The sequence below is a fragment of the Mastigoproctus giganteus genome, chromosome 4 (genome assembly GCF_048544385.1).
Source record: "Mastigoproctus giganteus isolate SK-2022 chromosome 4, ASM4854438v1, whole genome shotgun sequence".
Classification (NCBI taxonomy): Eukaryota; Metazoa; Arthropoda; class Arachnida; order Uropygi; family Thelyphonidae; genus Mastigoproctus; species Mastigoproctus giganteus.
Window position 1 is genome coordinate 123,389,899 of NC_143578.1, and position 19,164 is coordinate 123,409,062.

Below are 19,164 nucleotides of genomic sequence, written 5' to 3' on the forward strand. Positions count from 1 at the left end.
TATATGCTAATAAAAATATCTACTAGCTTTTGTCATGATTTTTATTCTGATTTAACATTAACTTATAACAAAATAAATTAAAATAATAATTTAAAAATTATATATTATTTCTTCTTACGTCCAATATGCCCATTAAAGTAAAGAATACACCAAGAAATGCCTCAAACTGATACATCAAAAAATGCCCAATTTTAAATTATTTCTTGCATTTATTCTAAACATTTATATGGTACCAGGGAGGACTTGGATGCGCTAGGTAGTATGAATTTCAAAAATGCCAGGTAGTGGTTTAAGACTCAGGCAAAATACCCTGCATAACAAAACCCCCAAACAGGACTTCAAATGACAAAGGAATGTTGTTACTAAAATAGTAAAGTTTATGAACTGGTCAGTTCATGACAATCATATTGCATGATGTGCTTCTCATTGGTTGCTCTTAATTTTGACAACTGTATCCAAACTATAATTATTTATTTTATTTTTTTTATTTAAGATTTAAAATTTGATGCACTGCAAAACTTTCCTGTGATTGCTGCTTCAGCAGCCCTTGGTAAGTTTCAAGACAAACAATATATTATAATTACCAAGCACACATAAGAAACTGCACATACAAAAAAAGATTTAATGAACATTTCCAGCATCACATTTTACACTTTTAAATTCAGTCAAGAAAAAAAAAAAAAAAAACCTACTATCTCTAAAATCAAATTTACAATGATATATAGTTTGAATAAACTAGGGGTTCACACCTGGTGAGTACTGGATTGCACACCCAGGGTCCTGAGCTGGATACCACCATTCTTTCTTGGTGATTCCTCTCTCTCTCTCTCTCACTCATTCTTCTTTGTACCATATGGATAATAATAATAATAACAGCACATGTACCTCAGGCTTTGAGAATCTGCAGATTTACTTCACAAGTACAAGTCAATGCTGAAAAAAAGTCGCGAGTTAGGGTTAAATTTGAAAGTGTCTGCAATTCTGCCCAGACACAATAGGAGGGAGTATATGACGAGAGCCTTGTCAATCAATTTGGCCCTGGATATTGTGCAAGGCTCACGAGGTAGAATTTTTTTCAGCGTGGTCTGTGCTTGCTAACAGGAGAGATGGCTTAACAGGAAGGGGATGGGATACACTTAAATAGAAAGAGTCAAAAATATTTGCTCATGCTATCAAGGCAGTGTTAGGTGGGTCAGAAAACTGCTAGATTGGGGGTGATTCACAGACTAAACGATTAACAGTAGCTGCAGGCGAAAGTGATTCTTGCACTGCTTTTATTGTAATGAGCAGCAGCCTAGAGCAAGTTGCTGAGGGAAGGGTTTTTGTTTTCGTAAAGGTGACTACAGCAGACTCAGACAGTTTTTAAATTCTATACAATGGGATCAACTGATGTTACCAATGGTGAATTCTAAATGGGAAGGCTTCAGGAACTTAATCTTGGAGTCTACAAGGCTTTTCATACCAACTAAGAAATACTGTTCAAGGTTCAGGCCTAAATGGATGTCAGATGAATTAATGAGGCTTGTGGCAGAGAAGAAAAATGCATATAAATTATCAGGTGACACAGAAACTTATGGCAGATATAAGCTAGTCTGTAATCAAGTCACAAAGGAGATTAGGCAGATTACGAGAAATCTTTGGCAAAAAATGCAAATAGTTCTTTAGTAATGTAAACTATAGAAGGAAGGGGATGATCAGATTGGTCCACTTAACATAGATGGTTTGAATATTTATGATCCTGCTCAAGTAGCTGATAAAACTGAACGAGTATTTTGCATCTATATTCACACATCAAGGAGAGGAATGCTAGAAATTTATCAAACTAACAAGGCTATGAAGTTTTGTCAATGATATATAGGAATTTTGCTAGCAGAGACAAGGAGGTGATTATACCTTTATATAATGCAATGGTCAGGCCACACCTTGAGTACTGTATACAGGTCTGGAGGCCTCATTTTAAGAAGGATGTAGAGCTGTTGAAACGAGTACAGAGAAGGGCAACAAGATTAGTGAATGGAACAAAGGGTTACAAAGAAAGGCGTAAGTTGTGCAAGTTGCAGCATCTGGAGAGTAGGCACCTGCGAGGTGATCTGATCGAGGTGCATAAGGCCTTGAATAGTTTGAGCAGGCTCAATGCTGACAGGATACTTCTGCTTGCTCAGATTAAGAAGCTGAGGTGGCATAGACTCAAATTGAGGAAGCGTCGCGGAAGTTTGCCTTTAGCCAGCAGTAGTTGATTGTCGGAACAGACTTCCATCTGTTGTTGTGGAAGTTGACAGCTTAGATAAATTTAAGGCTGAACTAGACAAACATTTGGAGTGACCAGATCGGTGAAATGGAAAGGAGTTTTTTTTTTTTTTTTGGCTGATGCTTTCTTGCATCATATGCCTCAACTAATGCTAAAAACATCAGAAATATATTACTTCAAGAAGAAAACGCAGTGTTTCCTGTAGTCAATTATATCATATTTACCGAACCACAAAATGCATAATCTTATTTAAACAGATCTTATCTGTTTAATAAAATTTACACAAATAATATATGTTGAATTTAAAGAACATATGTCTATTAGAAATTAGAAGAATTTTATTAGATATCAGAAACACTTGTGCTACAATATTCCACTCTTGAATATGATAAACAATTATATTTAGACAGGGAAATAGGAAAAAACCATGTTTTGTATTGTTATTCAATACAAAAACTATTATGACTCCATAAATACTTTAAAAAATATTTTCAATTTCATAAACTGATACTCTCTGTTCAAACTCAATCCTGTTTTATTTCACACACACAAAAAAAAGTATTCCTCCTGTATCTTCAATGATACCCAGATTTCCAAAACGAGATGAGATCACATATTTTTGTTAAGGATTACCCTGACTTCTAATATCTTTTATCATAAAGCACATCACAAATACTGCTTCCTCTGCTTCTAAAAAAACTGCATTTTCTCTTTAGCTCTCAGCATTACTTTTTTTCCCCAAACAACTACTTGCTCTGTACAAATCTCAAATCCACCCTACCATGGAATATTGACTTTTGTGGATTTATTGGATGACTGTTTTCTACAGCAGCAAGTTATAGAGGGAAATACTCGTGCATGCATTATTCATGCATTAAGAATCTGCAGATAAAAGAACTACTAGGTAGCAGTGATCATGGTATACTGATGTCAGACTCAACTTGAAGATGTAACAACCATCAAGGGTAAAATTAAGGCTTTTTGCTTTCGTAAAGGTGAAAGGTCTCAGGCAGTTTTTAAATTCTATACAGTGGGAACAACTGATGATGCATCAGTTACCATCAGCAAATTCTAAATGGAATGATGTGGCTGACCAAACACACAATTTGAACAGAAACTCCATCACACACCATTGCCAAAAACAGCTATCACTTTGTCCATCCATATCTTCAGATCTAAGAACACTAGAAAAATAATATTAGGTGTGTTAACAGGTAATTGGTAGTAACAAGTGTACATTATAAACAACCCTCCCCTCTTCCTTATGCACATGCGTGTGTGGGTAATTGTGCATTACTTTTGATTTGACCTTGTACAGTGACATTTTTCAAAAAACTTGCAAATTTGCATACCTCCTCAGATCACCAACAACAGAGTGGAAACTTTATGGATTGTCTTACTGTCTGGAAAATATGGTAATATTATAACACTTAAAGTGGCAAGCCCAATGAAGCAGTTTCCATATTTATGTTAATTACTTTTGTTTAATTACTTTTATTAGTTAATTACTTTTGAATGCCACATTTATAAGATTTCACTATCACATATAAGACTAAGAATCATCTTACATACAAATTCATATTGTAGTTATATGTAAAATGTAATACTGATCAGAAACATGCATTTTCTCTCATCAGTAGATAGTCTTTTCATTTTATTATTCACACACTACCCATTCTGAAAGAATTTCGTCGTCATCATCAAGAATTTCGTCGTCATCATCATTCCACTGTTCCACAGGTCGACGTAAGAAGCCTTTCCACCATGTCCTGTCCATGAACTTCTCTCTTTCATTGATTTCGCTACACTTTCCTACTCTCTTAATAACGCTGGTCTTTATTATATCTATCCATCTCATTCTTGCCCCCCCTCGGACTTTTGTCCTTTAATTGCAATTCTTCTTGGCAACCACCTCTCATTCATCCTCTTGACATGTCCAAAACAGCTCAAGCAGAGCCTTTCAATCCTACTCTGGAGCCTCTCTACTTGAATTCTATCCCTAATCACATCATTCCTAATTTTGTCATGTCTTGTCTTTCCAGCTATATTCCTCACAAACCTCATTTCTGTCCCCTGCATTCCGCTTTCATGCTTTTTCCTCATAGTCCAAATATCAGATGCAAATGTCACAATTGGTACATAGCAGGTCTGGTATATGGCCTTCTTACACTTCAATGGTATGTTCCTGTTCCAGTTTAGATCTCTTGTCTGTCTACAGAAATTCCTGCCAGCTCATATCCTTCTGCTTATTTCTTCATCAATCACTCCAGTCTTTGTGATGGTACTTCCTAGATACTTGAAGTTTTTAACCATTTTTGGTGCCTTCCCTTCCATCAAAATGTATCCATCAGGTTCACCACTCCTCTTCAGAACCATCACTTCTCTTGACTGAAAACCAGCCCAAATTCATTGGCCAAACTTGTCCACACATCAACTTGCCACTGTACTTGTTCCCTCCCCATATACAGAGGTCATCTGCAAAGAGCATCACTTTCATCTGATCTTGTCCAAGTTATTCTGTGACTCTACATTGCACATCATTCATAACAGATATGAATAGTAGTAGTGACAGGACACCACCTTGTCTCAAATCGGAAGTTATTTTGAAGCTCTGAAAGGATGCGACTGCACATAAATATACAGTAAAGTTGAATAATTTAAAGCTGAAGGGATACCAAATCATTTTGAATTAAATATTTCTTAATTAGTTTACTTTTATTATTATTTTATTTCATTTTTTTCTTCGTTTTTTTTTTTTTTTTTTTTTTTAAGGATTGTAAAATGAATGTGGGATTTCTAACTGGATGATGATGGCTGAAACCGCGGATATAAGTGAACGCCTGCTAACCCCACATATAAGGTGATTTTCTTGTACATACATATGTATAATAAAGTTTAACTGATAAATGAAACACACAGTAAGACATTACCAACGTTAAATACGGTAATAATAAAGTGCAGCAGACTCTCGATTTACTGGGATTGGATTAACCGGGACACTTCAAGACTCCTAATTAAAAAAAAAAAAAAAATCAACCAGAGATAATAAAATTCAAGTAATAACTAGAATAGGTATAAATATTTTGCAAGTCGTAAATAAGAGACAAGAACCAGCATTATAGGTCGTCATTGGGAGATTCGTAAACCTATTACTTGCAACCTCCGCTGTCTTCATACCCACACTCAAAACTAAACGAAAAAAAAAAAAAAAAGTTGAGAGCCCAAATGTTTAGTTTGATTTAGTGCATCGCATCGATTGTTGTGTTCAGTCGCACTGCAAAAGGAAAAATTTTGTTTCGTTATTTATATCAGGGATGTCGGAATTTTTTTTATAGTAACTTTTTTTTTTTTTTTATAAAACACGAAAATGATAGGCAAACACAAGCGCTATGCTTTCAAATTAAACAAAAACTTGAAATTATTCAAAAGTTTGAAAACGGTGCATCCATTAAATCTGTAAAGAACCATTATAATGTTGGTGACCAAACCATATGCGACATTGTAAAAAATAAAGGGAAGCTATTTGATTTAAAATTGACATTGCAAAAAATAAAGGGAAGCATTCTATTAGATACGTGAGTAGTACGCGTTAAGTGTTTTCGTTTTTTTTTTCCGTGGTTAACCGCGGGTAACTGAATCAGTGGATAAGGGGATACAACTGTACATACCTTTTGTTGCACTCTTTTGCCCATTTTAAATCAAACTTTCTATGCTGGGTTACCAAATACAATAATATGAACAAATATATAATGTATGCCCTTGATGGCTAACATAATGGCTATAATCACCACCTTCCCACACCAGCTGGAAGAGGGGCTCAAATTTCATCAATAACAATAAAGAGTTGACTGATGATATCTACGATCTAGTCAACCAAGAGTTGTTATTGATGAAATTTATAGTTTTTTCAGAATGTAGCCAAGTCAGTTTCAGATGAGGGTTGTGTGGGTTATCTTCCCAAAAACCTGGGTTGTTTTGTCCAGCAAACAAGCAAGCTGACTAAACAACATGTGCAAGCACAAATAATATATTGACATCTCGTTGCTTTGGCACTTAACACACTATATCACGAGTCTCAACATTACTGTAAATTTTCCATTCTATTGCTGATGGTGATGACAGATCCACAACTGGTTTTTAATGAGTTGAATATTAAACAGAATAAACAAACAAACTTCAGTGCTGTAGTTTATTTCACATTATAAATGGGAAAATACTTGCAAGTCTCATTATGAGCAGCAGGACCTGATGGTACTTCACTTGTTCTCAAAACCTGTGGTTCTGAGCTTGCACAAGTCCTGTGTAACCTTTTTACACTTCTTTTTCTATTATGTTTTTCCTTCTGCTTGGAAAGTTGCTCATACCAAGCTAGTTCCTAAAAAAGAGTGACGAATCCCTCCCATCCAATTATCATCCTATTGAACTTACCTCTATTCTTTCCAAAATAATGGAGAAATCTATTAATCAACTCATACACCCACTATCTTGAGAGCTTCCATCTGAACAGTGATCGCCAATAGAGATTGTTAGTTAGCATTAGTAGAGGCATATGATGCAAGAAAGCAAGCTTATGCAGCATCAGCCAAAAAAAAAAATTAAAAAAAAAAAAAAAAAAAACTTCCACTTCACCCCTCCGTTCGTTTGAAATACCTGTCCAGCTGAGCCTTAAATTTATTTAGGCTATCAACTTCCACAACAAGGGATGGAAGTCTGTTCCACCGAACCAACTACTCGCTGGCGAAAGGCAAACTTCCGCACATCTATCCTACATCTGTCTTTCCTCAATTTGAATTTATGCCCTCTCAGGTGATTAATTCTGAGCAAGAGGAAAAATCCCACCAGCATTGAGAATGCTAAAACCATTCAAGGCTTTATACACCTCTATCAGATCACATCGCCGGTGCCTAGTCTCCAGACACTGTAATTTGCAAAACTTAAGCCTTTCTTCGTAAGAGCAACCCTTTGTTCCATTCAACCCATCTGTGATATACCAGCTTAAGTGACCCATCTACAACATATTCAATAGAAAAGTTTGATGACATTCAAGAGTTGCTCTTGACATTTTTGATCATGTTTGGCATAAAGACCTTCTAAACTTCATCTTATGGACTGCCAATTTTTTTTTTTTTTTGCAATTGGGTATCCAGTTTTCTCTCTGACTGCTTGCTGTGGGTGATGGTAGATGGCTTCCAGCTTCTCCATTAACACTAGTTTAGTGAAGATGCAGTTTCTTCGATTCTTTCCTCTTGTATATTAATGACCTTCTTACACTGACTGAAAACCCTATCTGTATCATTACCTTGCTTCTAAGCAACTTCTCACTCTGTACAAATCTCAAATCTGCTCCACTTCAGAATACTGTCCCCACAACTGTGTTGGTACTCCCAAAAAAAAAAAACTCACAAGCTTCTAGACTCCATTCAAAAGAGGACAGTTAGGTTAATTAATAACCTGTTCTCTTACAGAATCACTCCAATCTCTAAGTCAAATGTTCTGTTTCTGCTGCACGCCTTTTCTATAGATACTTCCATGGGCACTGTTCTGAACGGCCCATGTATAAGTCCTCTCTCTTCCAAGAAAGTCTGAACGTGTTGCAACCAGTCAGCATCCACTTGCCATCCCACTTCAAACTCACAGAACTAACTTTTCTTCTTCCTAGTTCATTCCTTCAATTTCTGTTTTCTATATCAACCTTCCTTCACATGTATTTCCTGTAAATTGCAATCTTCAGAAATTCATAAATGCCAATGATTATTTTCTGTCTTCTTAACTTTCAATATATGCACAGTAATAAGTATTATAGTTACTTATTACTGTATGCATATAAAATACACACTTCCTTCTGGTTATCAAAATTTCATTTAGCTCCCTGTTATAATTTGATACACTCCTATCCCTAAAAATCTCTTCACATATGAATGTAGACACAAAATATCTATTTAGTTTATCAGCAAGCTGAGCAGGATCATCAACAGTTAAACTATTCATGTCTAGCAAACAAATGTGATTCATCCATTCCTTTAGTGTTTACGTAAGTAAAGAAATCTGCTACTTTTCTTTGTATTCTTTTTCAGAGAGTTCTCATAATCTGCCTTAGACTGCCTAACCTCCTCTACAACTTTATTGTAAACTGCTTTATATCTGCTGTAGGAATCTGTATCACTAATAATTTCTTTGTATTCCATGTAATTTTTTCTTCTCTGCATGAGTCATCAGTTCCACTTATATCTAAGCTTTGAACAATATCTCTTAGTTGGTATAAAACACCTAGTAGCTACTACAGTGTACAAATGTAAGACAATGCATTTTTCATACATTTTTTACATAGTTGCTGCATTAAAACAGTTCCAAGAATGGTGGAAAATGAACATAGTTCCAAGAATGTCTATCAAAGTCTTCCTGAAAGGAAGACTTGGACAGACATTCTTGGAACTTTCATTTTCCACCCTCCCAACCTTCAATGTCATCTGAAATTCTGGCATCAAACCCCTCTATTCCCTCCTCATTTATGAAAATCAGAAACAGTGGCCCAGAGCCGAACCTTTGGCATAACAGTTTTTAACATTAGACTAATCAGAAGGGTAATCATTAATCATAATTCTTTGCTAACTGCCCTGTGGCCACCTTGCAATCCTTATGAAAATACCACATGATCCAGCTTATACAAAAGAAACCTCTCATGAGGGACTGAATTAAATGCTTTACTAAAATCGAAATAACCAAATGTTGAAATTATTTCCTATATCCAACTCATAAGTAACTATATTAAAAAAACTAACTACGTTAGCTAAATATAACTTTCAGTTAATAGAAACTTTTTATGTACCCTTCAGAATTCAGTTTCTATCTAACTTTCCCTGCAATGCAATCTTTTTAATTGCTTCCACAATTTTGCTACTACCAAAATCAGGCTTACCAGGCTGTAGTTACCCACCTCACTCCTCAATCCACCTTCGTGTATTGGCACTTTTCCAATCTAAAGGAAATCTCCAAAATCCAATGATGCCCTTAATGGTTTCCTGCCTCCCTCAAAATTAATGAGCATATGTCAAATCCAGGATCCTTACATGCTTTAGGGAAGAGCATTTTTCTGTTCTTTCAATATCATGAATTTTGCGCTGCTCAGCCTTTCCTCTCTTCACTAAAAAGTTGTTCAATTCATTGGTAACATCAGCTGGATTATCTAAGTTTTTCCACACACACATTACACAAAATATCTAACCTGATTCATTCAATCTTCTGTGGATTCACACATGAAAAACTTGCACTCCATTCTTTGTTCTATAAGCTAGTGACTACTCCTACTCAGCCTCTGCCAACCTAATCTTTTCAGTAATACTAGTACTGCAGATCTACTTGTATATGTTATAAGCTTCAGTACTTTTCTTGACCAACTTTCCCATGCCATCTTTTCTATGTTTTATTAGACTGGCAAACTCTGTATTCAACCATCTCAGGACCCTCCTCACACTATATTTTCTTAATGGTATATACACTCAATGATCCAGCTTATATGGATCATTACGGATGGAGTGGTCATAATTCGGCAATCACTGAATTATGATCACCCCATTCTTAATGGACTATCTGCATAGCTCACCTTCATATACTAGGGCAGAGTAATTTGAGTCTGATTGTGATAAAGTAGCAGTTATGGCACATAATAAATATATCATGAAGTTTCAAAAGGACACAACTGTGGGAATTTGTGCACAGGTACTTCCATATCAGAAACAGAATGTCTTGTCAGCTGCTCACGGCCCACCATGGTTAAGGTGTACAAAGAATGGTGTCAAACCACTTCCCACTGACAGAACTGTAAAGGATTATGCAAAGTAGATGTTTGTGATGAGCAATGGGTAAAGCATGTTGTACAGGCTCAACAGCAGGTTACAATTGACATTGCAATATAATATGGGGGTGTGCAAGAACAATGTCCCAAATGAGATGCACCACACATTGATGTATGGGGTTCCACAGTAGACGACCCAAGAAACACCCTTCCTCACTGCTGACAGCAAATACTGTGGGTGTCAGCAACATGGTGGTTGGACACTGGAGCCTAGGCAAACAGTGGTTTGCCTAGGCTCCAGTGTGAATGGTGTATTAGGTAGTATTGTTATAATTCAGTTATCACTCAGTGCATGTATTCATAATTTTTGTATATGCTTTAAAGACATTCCATAATTCCAATGTCTTCATCTGCTATCTGCACAGTTGATAGAGGCCATGCAGCATCTTTGACTGGCATAGTCCACTTTCCCAAAATTAAAACCTCCCTCTCATTTTATTCCTGCAATAGACTACCTCACATCACAGATTCTATGCTAGCAAAAGGAACTTGTCAAAGCTTTTTTTCGTGTTCAGGCTACTTTTAACAGAAAACCCATCGTGCTTTCTGTCTTCCCTATTCTTTCTAAATACATTACGCACACCATGGTGAAATTCATCAACCCTTATTTCTGGGCAACTTGTTTCTGTTAGCTTTAATCAGTAGTCCTAACCAGGAGTTCAAATTCATTCATTTTATTGACAACACACCCGATATACTGTAAACACAATTACAACTAAGTGTTCTTGTATAGTTTACTGCCCAATGTATCCCTTGAATTATTTAATCTTGTTTTCCCTAGCATGAGCTCCTCATTCATTTGAAAATTTGTTACCCTTTGCACATCTTACAATCATCCATTCTGAGTTTTTTTAAATAAAAAAAAGCTAACCAAGATGATGTCATAGAAAATCAAGATGCAAAGTAGGAGGATAGTCTACTTTTATGAGATATAGAAGTAAATCTTGTTAAATTATTTCTAATTGTATTGCCAATCCTATAATCATTTTTCATCATTTTGTCACAGTATAAACAAAAAATAAAGTTTAATTTGTTTTTTATACACAAATTTAATGCAGTTTTTATTATTTCCCCTAACCCATTATTTCAAATGCAACCTTGAACCAATTAAACCTTTAAAAATTTAACCAATTGACTCTTTAATAAATTAATTTAAAGAAAGAATCCAATTTCATTTGCACAATTTTGTAAACTAAAGATTCTTTGGGCCATTTTTTCAATGATATATATTCTTTGGGCCATTTTTTCAATGATATATTCACTAAAGCCATTGATAAATAAGAAGCTGTCCCTTCAAAGTTTTGATGCAATATAGTCCTGAGAAATAACATTACGAATAGCATCCAGATGCAAGGCATTCCACTTGGATTTGATTTGATTTGGGTTTTATTGGCGCATCAGCAACTGAGGCTATAATGCGCCATTCCACTTGGACTGCAGGTTGTTCCCTCCTATGGGGTGGATTAAATATCATAACAGGCAGGTTTTATATGGTCTCTTATTAAGTTTATAAATAATGCCTTACTTCAGCTGCTGCATAAAATACTGGTAGTATCAGAAAATATGTTCTTCAACTTTAGGCAGGAGTTCTGAATTAATCAAAGGGGTTTTTTTTTTTTTTTTTTTCCTGAAGTAATTCATCTATCACTCTCAATAATCAATACTGAAAAATTTTGACTGTAAGCCAAGCACCACACAACTTCTGTTGGCCTTCATAACTGTATGGCAGTTGATGAATCACCTTAAAATATCTTAGCTTAGAAAATTTTTCAATCAATATGGGGTTCAGTTTTGTACTGCCAATTGCTCTGCAGCATAACAGAATAGCGATTCTTTCTTCACTTAATTTTTCACCACTGAAAGACTATCTTTGAATAGCAAATGTTTTTTTGGGAATAAGTTACAAACTTTAATCGGAATTGTACCATGCTTTGTATTAACCATAAAAAATTACAATTTATATCTAATTAGATAAAAATACTCTTTGTAACACATAATAAATTTTGTAATAAATGAGTATGTTATGTAGAAAAGCATATCCTTTAACAGCGGAACTGAATTGTATTGATGACACACTGCTGTATTTCCCTTTACTTCTAAGCTAGGATCTCTCCCAATGTAAAAAATCTTTGGATATGTTATGATAGGTGATGTTAAGGATCTCTGTGTTTGTCTATCTCAGTGATGTGCAACCATTTTCCTTTGAAAGGCCATTTAAAAAAATTATTCTAATATAAACAGCCTGCAGGATGGGCAAACTGGATATTTTCTTACATAACGAAATATAGAAATTTTATTTGAAAGTTTAAAGTTACAGTAAAGTATACAAAGTTTTTTTTTATGAATTAATAAAAACTTAATAGTAAAATTTATTAATGAGATTTTTGAGTTTGCAGGGAGGAGGCTAAACCTTTTAAATCTGCTTCATTATTAGTTGCTGCAGATCATATAATTGAGTTAAGATAGCCATTTGTAAGCCAGTTGTGATGGCATTACTCATCAATACAAGAGGATTCCCCATTTCTCTATTTAGTGCAGTTCTGATGTAAGCAACATAGAAACAACACTGATACCATTTGTTATGTATTATTAACATTTATGTTTCAGGCAACTGTTTATTTTGTTACTTTTGATACTTGAATTGCATGTTTTATGAAAATTTACTGAAATATTCTTATAGGCTGGGACGTGCCACAAAAAATGTTTAGGTGAGCAGCATGCAGCCCACAGGTTGAACACCACTGGTCTAGAAGAACCCTATGGTCTTCTGTTACTGTATGGCAAACAATTTTTTTCTCTCAATATTTTTCTGTCAGGCATGCTGAACACATTCCTAAATTCTCATGATTAAGTATCTCATCAAGCTGACAAAAATTTATGCTTTTTGTTTTCTTCTAATTTATTTATTATGGTTTAGTAAAACCCTGATTAATTCCCAACCTATTACATAATGGGGGAGGCCTTCAATTCTCTTTCTCCTCCTATTTTTCCTTCAATTATTCCCAACCAACCTGAAGTAATGAAATGGAATGTCCCCAGTATAAAAATATCCCTCTGAAAAAAGGTTATAAAAAAGCAATCATAATTCTTTTGGTCAGCTCTGCTTACTTTAAGCCTCAACTAGATACAAAATGTTTCAAATGGACCGATATGACTGGTAAAGGTTAAAGAAGAAGTGGACTAATTATTAGAAGAACAATAAGACAAAACTAACTATTCTTTTTGAATAGAAGAACAATAAGACAAAAATAACTATTCTTTTTGTCTTATGGGCAAAAATACCAGTTCTGAACATTACTTCTAATATTTTTTTCCTCCTGTAAACCCCATGCTTGGTACACAGTTAAACTTTGAAACATTCAGTGATGATCAATTTTATTCTTGGGCTGGTTGTACTCTTTTTATTGAGCTTATTTAGTTAAGAGTTCTTATTTAATAAAAGGTATCATACATTTTATTTTTTCTCATGTTTCTTGTGTTAAATTTCAAATTAAGTTACTTTTCATAATGATATAGGCATCTGTTTTACATTAATGTCTTTTATGTTACAGGTCTTAAAACAGAAGTTTTATTGAGTCCTACAGTTGAATTAACAAATTTGTGTGTGGGCACCTCCGTAGCCAGGTGGGCAGGAGCAGCAGTGCACAGCACACGCTTCTTGATTAGACCAGGATTCGAACCCGTGACCACCAAATACGGAAAGGTCAGGGAATGACCACCGCACATCCCCGGAGCAATATGGCCTTAGTTAGTTGCTAATGCTCCTAAAAACCAAATAACAACAACAACAAATTTGTGTGACAACAGGAATTTTCCGTATTTTTAAATCTTTAACCTCCTATTAATTGTGCCCTAAATGGAACAAATACACTTGCATGGTATCTGCGAATCACTTTGTTTTCAATTATAAAAACTTTTATCTTTTTCACTCAATTAAATGATGTTGTATTAATTATAATTTTATAAAAACTCAATTATAAAACAGTAAACAAAAATAAACAAGAGAAACCAATAATAATATAGAAAATTACCTTATTTCTTAGAATTTAAAGTCCCCACAAACTGAAGCAATCATCCAGCATCTGGTAGATGCCACATGAACAGCTGTTTTTTTTTTTTTTTTTCTGTCAGCTGTTTGCATTTAGTCAGCAAAAGTAAAACTTTACAGTAAGATTTGAAGACAGCATGTGAGAATGAGAGTAGAGTACAAACAAGAAAGACTTGTACTTGCCTGGTGGTCTCAAACACCAGACAAAAACTGATTTTTCATAATTCACAGTATATCAAGATGAAAACAGAAAATACTATATAATCATTTATAAACAACTTTTGGGAGAAAATTACACAGGAAGTATTTGAGATTTCATTTCCAAATTTAAGATTTAGAAAAATAATAGAAGAATAATTTGACATCTGGGAGATGCCACATTAGCAGCAGAGTGTTAAAAATAATCTGCACATGTCAAGAGCATTCCCTAATTCAAAATTAACACATACCAACACTGAGCCAGTGTGGTGTAAAGTACTGCAAGGGAAGGAAGGCAGGAGTATGCCACAGGCCAGGCAACTGTAAGGCATACGTTGAGAGCCTCCATAAGTATATGGAATGGACAAGTAAATGAGAGTGGCTTGTTACGGAAAACTTCAATCTGTCCCTTACTGATAGAAATAACTTGGAGGGAAAGTTATTAAATGGGTGTTGGGGAGGGATCAAAATAGTTATTCAAATTCTGAAAGATTAGCCACTTGTCTCCATGAGTTTTTTTTTTTTTTTTAATGCAATTTTAGGTGATTTGAGTACCTAAAATATAAATTGTACAGTTTCTACAAATAAGCACTTTTAATAATATTAGCATTACAAGAGGCATAGGATGCAAGAAAGCAAGATTATACAGCATCAGCAAAAAAAAAAAAAAAAACCCTTCCCATTTCACTGATCCATTCGTTCCAAATGTTATTAGCATTAGTAGAGGCACATGATGAAAGAAAGCGAGCTTATACAGCATCAGCCAAAAAAAAAAAAAAAACCTTCCCATTTCACTGATCCATTTGTTCCAAATGTTTATCTAGTTCTGCCTTGAATTTATTTAAGCTATCCACTTCCACAACAACAGATGAAAGTTTGTTCCAGCAATCAATTACTGCTGGCTAAAGGCAAACTTCTCCACATCTATTCTGCAACTGTCTTTTTTACTGTCTTTCCTCAGTTTGAATCTATGCCCCTTCAGGTTTGTAATCTGAGCAACAGGAAGAATCCCATCAGCATTGAGCCTGCTCAATCCATTCAAGGCTTTATATACCTTAATCAGATCGCCTCACAGGTGCCTAGTCTCCAGAAGCTGCAATTTGCAGAACTTAAGCCTTTCTTCATAAGAGCACCCCTTTGTTCCTTTCACCAGTCTTGTTGCCCTTCTCTGTATTCGTTCTAGCAAATCTACATCCTTCCTAAAATGAGGCTTCCAGACCTGTATGCAATACTCAAGGTGTAACCTGACCATTGCCTTATACAAAGGGATGATCACCTCCTTATCCCTGCTCGCAAAATTCCTGTATATCATTGACAAGACACCATGACTTACTCTGGCAGCCTATCTGCACTGTCAAAAAACTTCATATCTGACTGCACAATTACCCCCAGGTCTCTTTCATTCTCCACTACCCTGAGTGTAACACCACCCAGTTGGTACATTTCTCTGGGGTTACTGCTACCCATATGCAGTACTTTGCTTTTGTCAATGTTAAACTTCAGTTGCCACTTCTCAGCCAATCTGCCTAACTTTTCCAGATCCTGTTGCAGCAGCATACTGTCATTATTGTTATTAACAACCCTGCCAACCTTTGTATCATCTGCAAACTTTGAGATTAAGCTTGATCACTGATAAATATACAAAACAACAATGGGCCCAACACCAAATCCTGAGGGACACCACTAATAACATTAGTCCACGTAGAATATCCATTAGCATTAACATGAGTTTAGGCATATGATGCAAGAAAGCAAGCTTATACAGCATCCCCAAAAAAATATATTATTAATAATTTTAAAAAATATTGTATACTTGTCAACGTTTGAGCCAACTTTAGGTATCCATTACCAAGACAAATAACTGAGTAGGTAACTGGTCTCCTACTATATTATTAATAATTTTAAAAAATATTGTATACTTGTCAACGTTTGAGCCAACTTTAGGTATCCATTACCAAGACAAATAACTGAGTAGGTAACTGGTCTCCTACTAGTTTGCATGATGGAGCAAACTTAGAAGAGACCAGATTATAGTCCATGTGACTGATAAACAAGTAATGACTATACTCCTGTCAAAATGATTATTTGTAATCTCCTCTGATTTATGTATGTGGTCCTGCCAGAATATAGCTTATGATCATTTCCATAATGAAAAGTGTAACCAACCTTCTCCCCCCCCCCACAAATATTAACAGTTTGTAGTATATATATATCAAAAAAAAAAAAAGTGTGTGTGTGTGTGTGTGTGTATATATATATATATATATAACCCCAGGGGCTCACATCTGGTGAGTATGGGCTTGGCACACCCAGGGTCCCAAGCTGGATATCATCATTCTTCTCTTTCTTGGTGATTCCTTTCTACTTCTGTGTCTCTTTCTCACTCTAAGGGTAACTCGGAATTTTTTTTTTTTTTAGCTGGTGCAGCATAAGCCTCAGGCTCCTTGCACCATATGGCTAATAATAATAATAATAATAATATATACACAATATAACATATACATACCACCTTTTTTTTGGATTTTCATTGTGTGTGCATATGGTTGAAACTGTAGAGAAAAACATAAAACAGTTGGGAATTCAAAATCTTGATATTACTACGATTTCAAACAAGTTTTCAAAAAATAAATGCAATTTCTGCATACTTATCATTCACACGAATATTTTATCTGTTATCCATTATGAAAAGTGTAAAAAGTTTCTATGTTAAACCCCTACCATTTTTGCTGTTATGGGCATTGCATCAGGCATACATGTAAAATTTACTTATTTTCGCTGATTGCAATAAAGATATTATATCACTGCTTCCAGCACTTTCATATAATTTACCCAATTACATCACGGATTTGTAAAATTTAAATTCTGAAACACATTTGTCATTCGTGTCAAGAAATTTGCAGTTTACAAACGGTCACTCAAAATGTATTATTTATGTATATACATATATTATTATTTTTTTATTTGATGCTTGGCTCCTCAACCCAACTGAAGAACCGCGATCAGCATTTTATTTTATAGCTGAAAACTAAAGCTCACTTAATGCAATTTTACCTCTGAAAAAATTTTTCTCGCACACGCTTTCCAACGATGTGTGAAAAAACTAGCACATCTAAAAAAAGTTGCACAAAATATATCATTTACGTATATATATTATATATATACGTAATATATATAATGTGTGTATAGATATACACATATATATATATATATATATATTATTATTATTATTTGACGCTTAGCTCCTGGTCCAAACTGGAAAACTGCGGTCAGCGTTTTATTATATATATATTAATTTAATATTTATTTATTTTTCTGATGAAGCTCACTTTCTGCACACCACTAAATATGTAAGAAAAAATGTATCGTGCACGTTTTTGTATATGCGAACAAGCTAGTACATAAAATTTATTTCAATAACTCTATTCTATGCAAATGTAAAGTATTCTGCTATGCAAATGATGCAATGAATTAGATTGCAAATAAATTAAATGGAGGAAAAAAAATAAAATTATCAGTCACGATGAAGTTCGCGTGAAACATATGTAACTCACGGAGCAGACAGTAAAAATGTTTTACTCCATTTATACACATGAAATAAATTCCTAGCCTTGTAGTTATCGTTAAAATTCTGTAACCCGCGAAGATCTCATATATATTTGCTGTTTTGGCTTTCGCGGTTAGCTCTTAAATCAATCCAGGGGAAAAAAACTGACGACGACAAACGGTCGGAACATGCTTTTGAACCAGACACCTGCCCACGTCACACTTTATTTCAAGCAGTCATTGCAATACGAGCTAAAACTACGCGGAGAGAAGTGCAAAACAATAAGAAATATTTCACCATAAATATCTTTAACGTTCTAAAATCAAACTAATATATATACATATATATATACACCATGATAAATGTCAGTAATTATCACGAACATTACACATCTACGAGCCATGAAAAATAAAAATAAAAAATTACCTTGTGCACAAAGCACTTGATTCAAACATTATATAACTATATGCTTTTCACAACACGATCTTAAAAAAATATAATATATACATATATACAGACATATATAATTACATATAACGGGTAGTTTCTCTAAAATGAAAAATATGTTACTATTCAATACATAAGAAAAGTACAGAAGGGGCATACAGAAATCGCACGATTCCATTCAACGTGGATTTCCACTTCTAATGGGACAGGAATTTATTTCTAATCTCCTATTGGTTACACTTCTGGATATGTTAATTAATAAAGTTTATTAATATTCAATGATAAAATTCTAAAACATTATTGGAACGAACTGTCACAGCTAGGCTTTGATTAAAAACAATTTCTTTTTCTAAAGTTTTTTAGAAACATTTTATTGTAATTGCACTCTCACAGGTTTTTCGTCCAATCACAGTTCTACTTAATCCTACAATTTCTTATATTCCCGCCATTAATAGAACGCATTGTAAACTAACAATCTCATGTTAGAGGTTTTGGCACTAGGACTACATTAGTGCTAGATTTAGGAATACCCCAAATAATTTATGGCTTGAGACCACATCGTTTCCTTTTTCAGAATATAAATCCATAATGTATATTGCAAACACAAACTACTGGAGGAAATGCACAAATAATGTAAGAATGATTTTTTGTTGTTGTTGATGCTTATAATTTGGCTTTCTTCGCACGCATCATTTGCTACTACTAATACTATTCTTGAGCCTCTTTTGACATAACTGCAGCATTTCAAATTATTTTTGAGACAAGTTTCCAGGCACGCTAATAAGAAATGAGAAAACATACGTATCTACTCTTGAAAAATGAAAGAT

The 19,164-nt window shown here is 34.6% G+C and overlaps 1 protein-coding gene across 5 annotated transcripts in view; it reads right to left on the reverse strand.

Moving 5' to 3' along the window:
• LOC150087038 (protein FAM199X-like) overlaps positions 1–18,581 on the reverse strand; it is a 125,881-nt gene extending 107,300 nt beyond the window's left edge. Inside the window, exon 1 of one of the 5 annotated variants that reach the window (XM_090371772.1) lies at positions 18,497–18,581. Coding sequence is in view for 1 of the 5 variants with exons in the window: in XM_090371771.1 (XP_090227897.1) it covers positions 18,317–18,345 (29 nt within the window). In the remaining 4 variants the exon portion in view is untranslated. The other 4 variants (XM_090371776.1, XM_090371771.1, XM_090371774.1 and 1 more) reach the window with 4 other exon arrangements.
• Between the last annotated feature and the right edge of the window lie 583 nt (positions 18,582–19,164).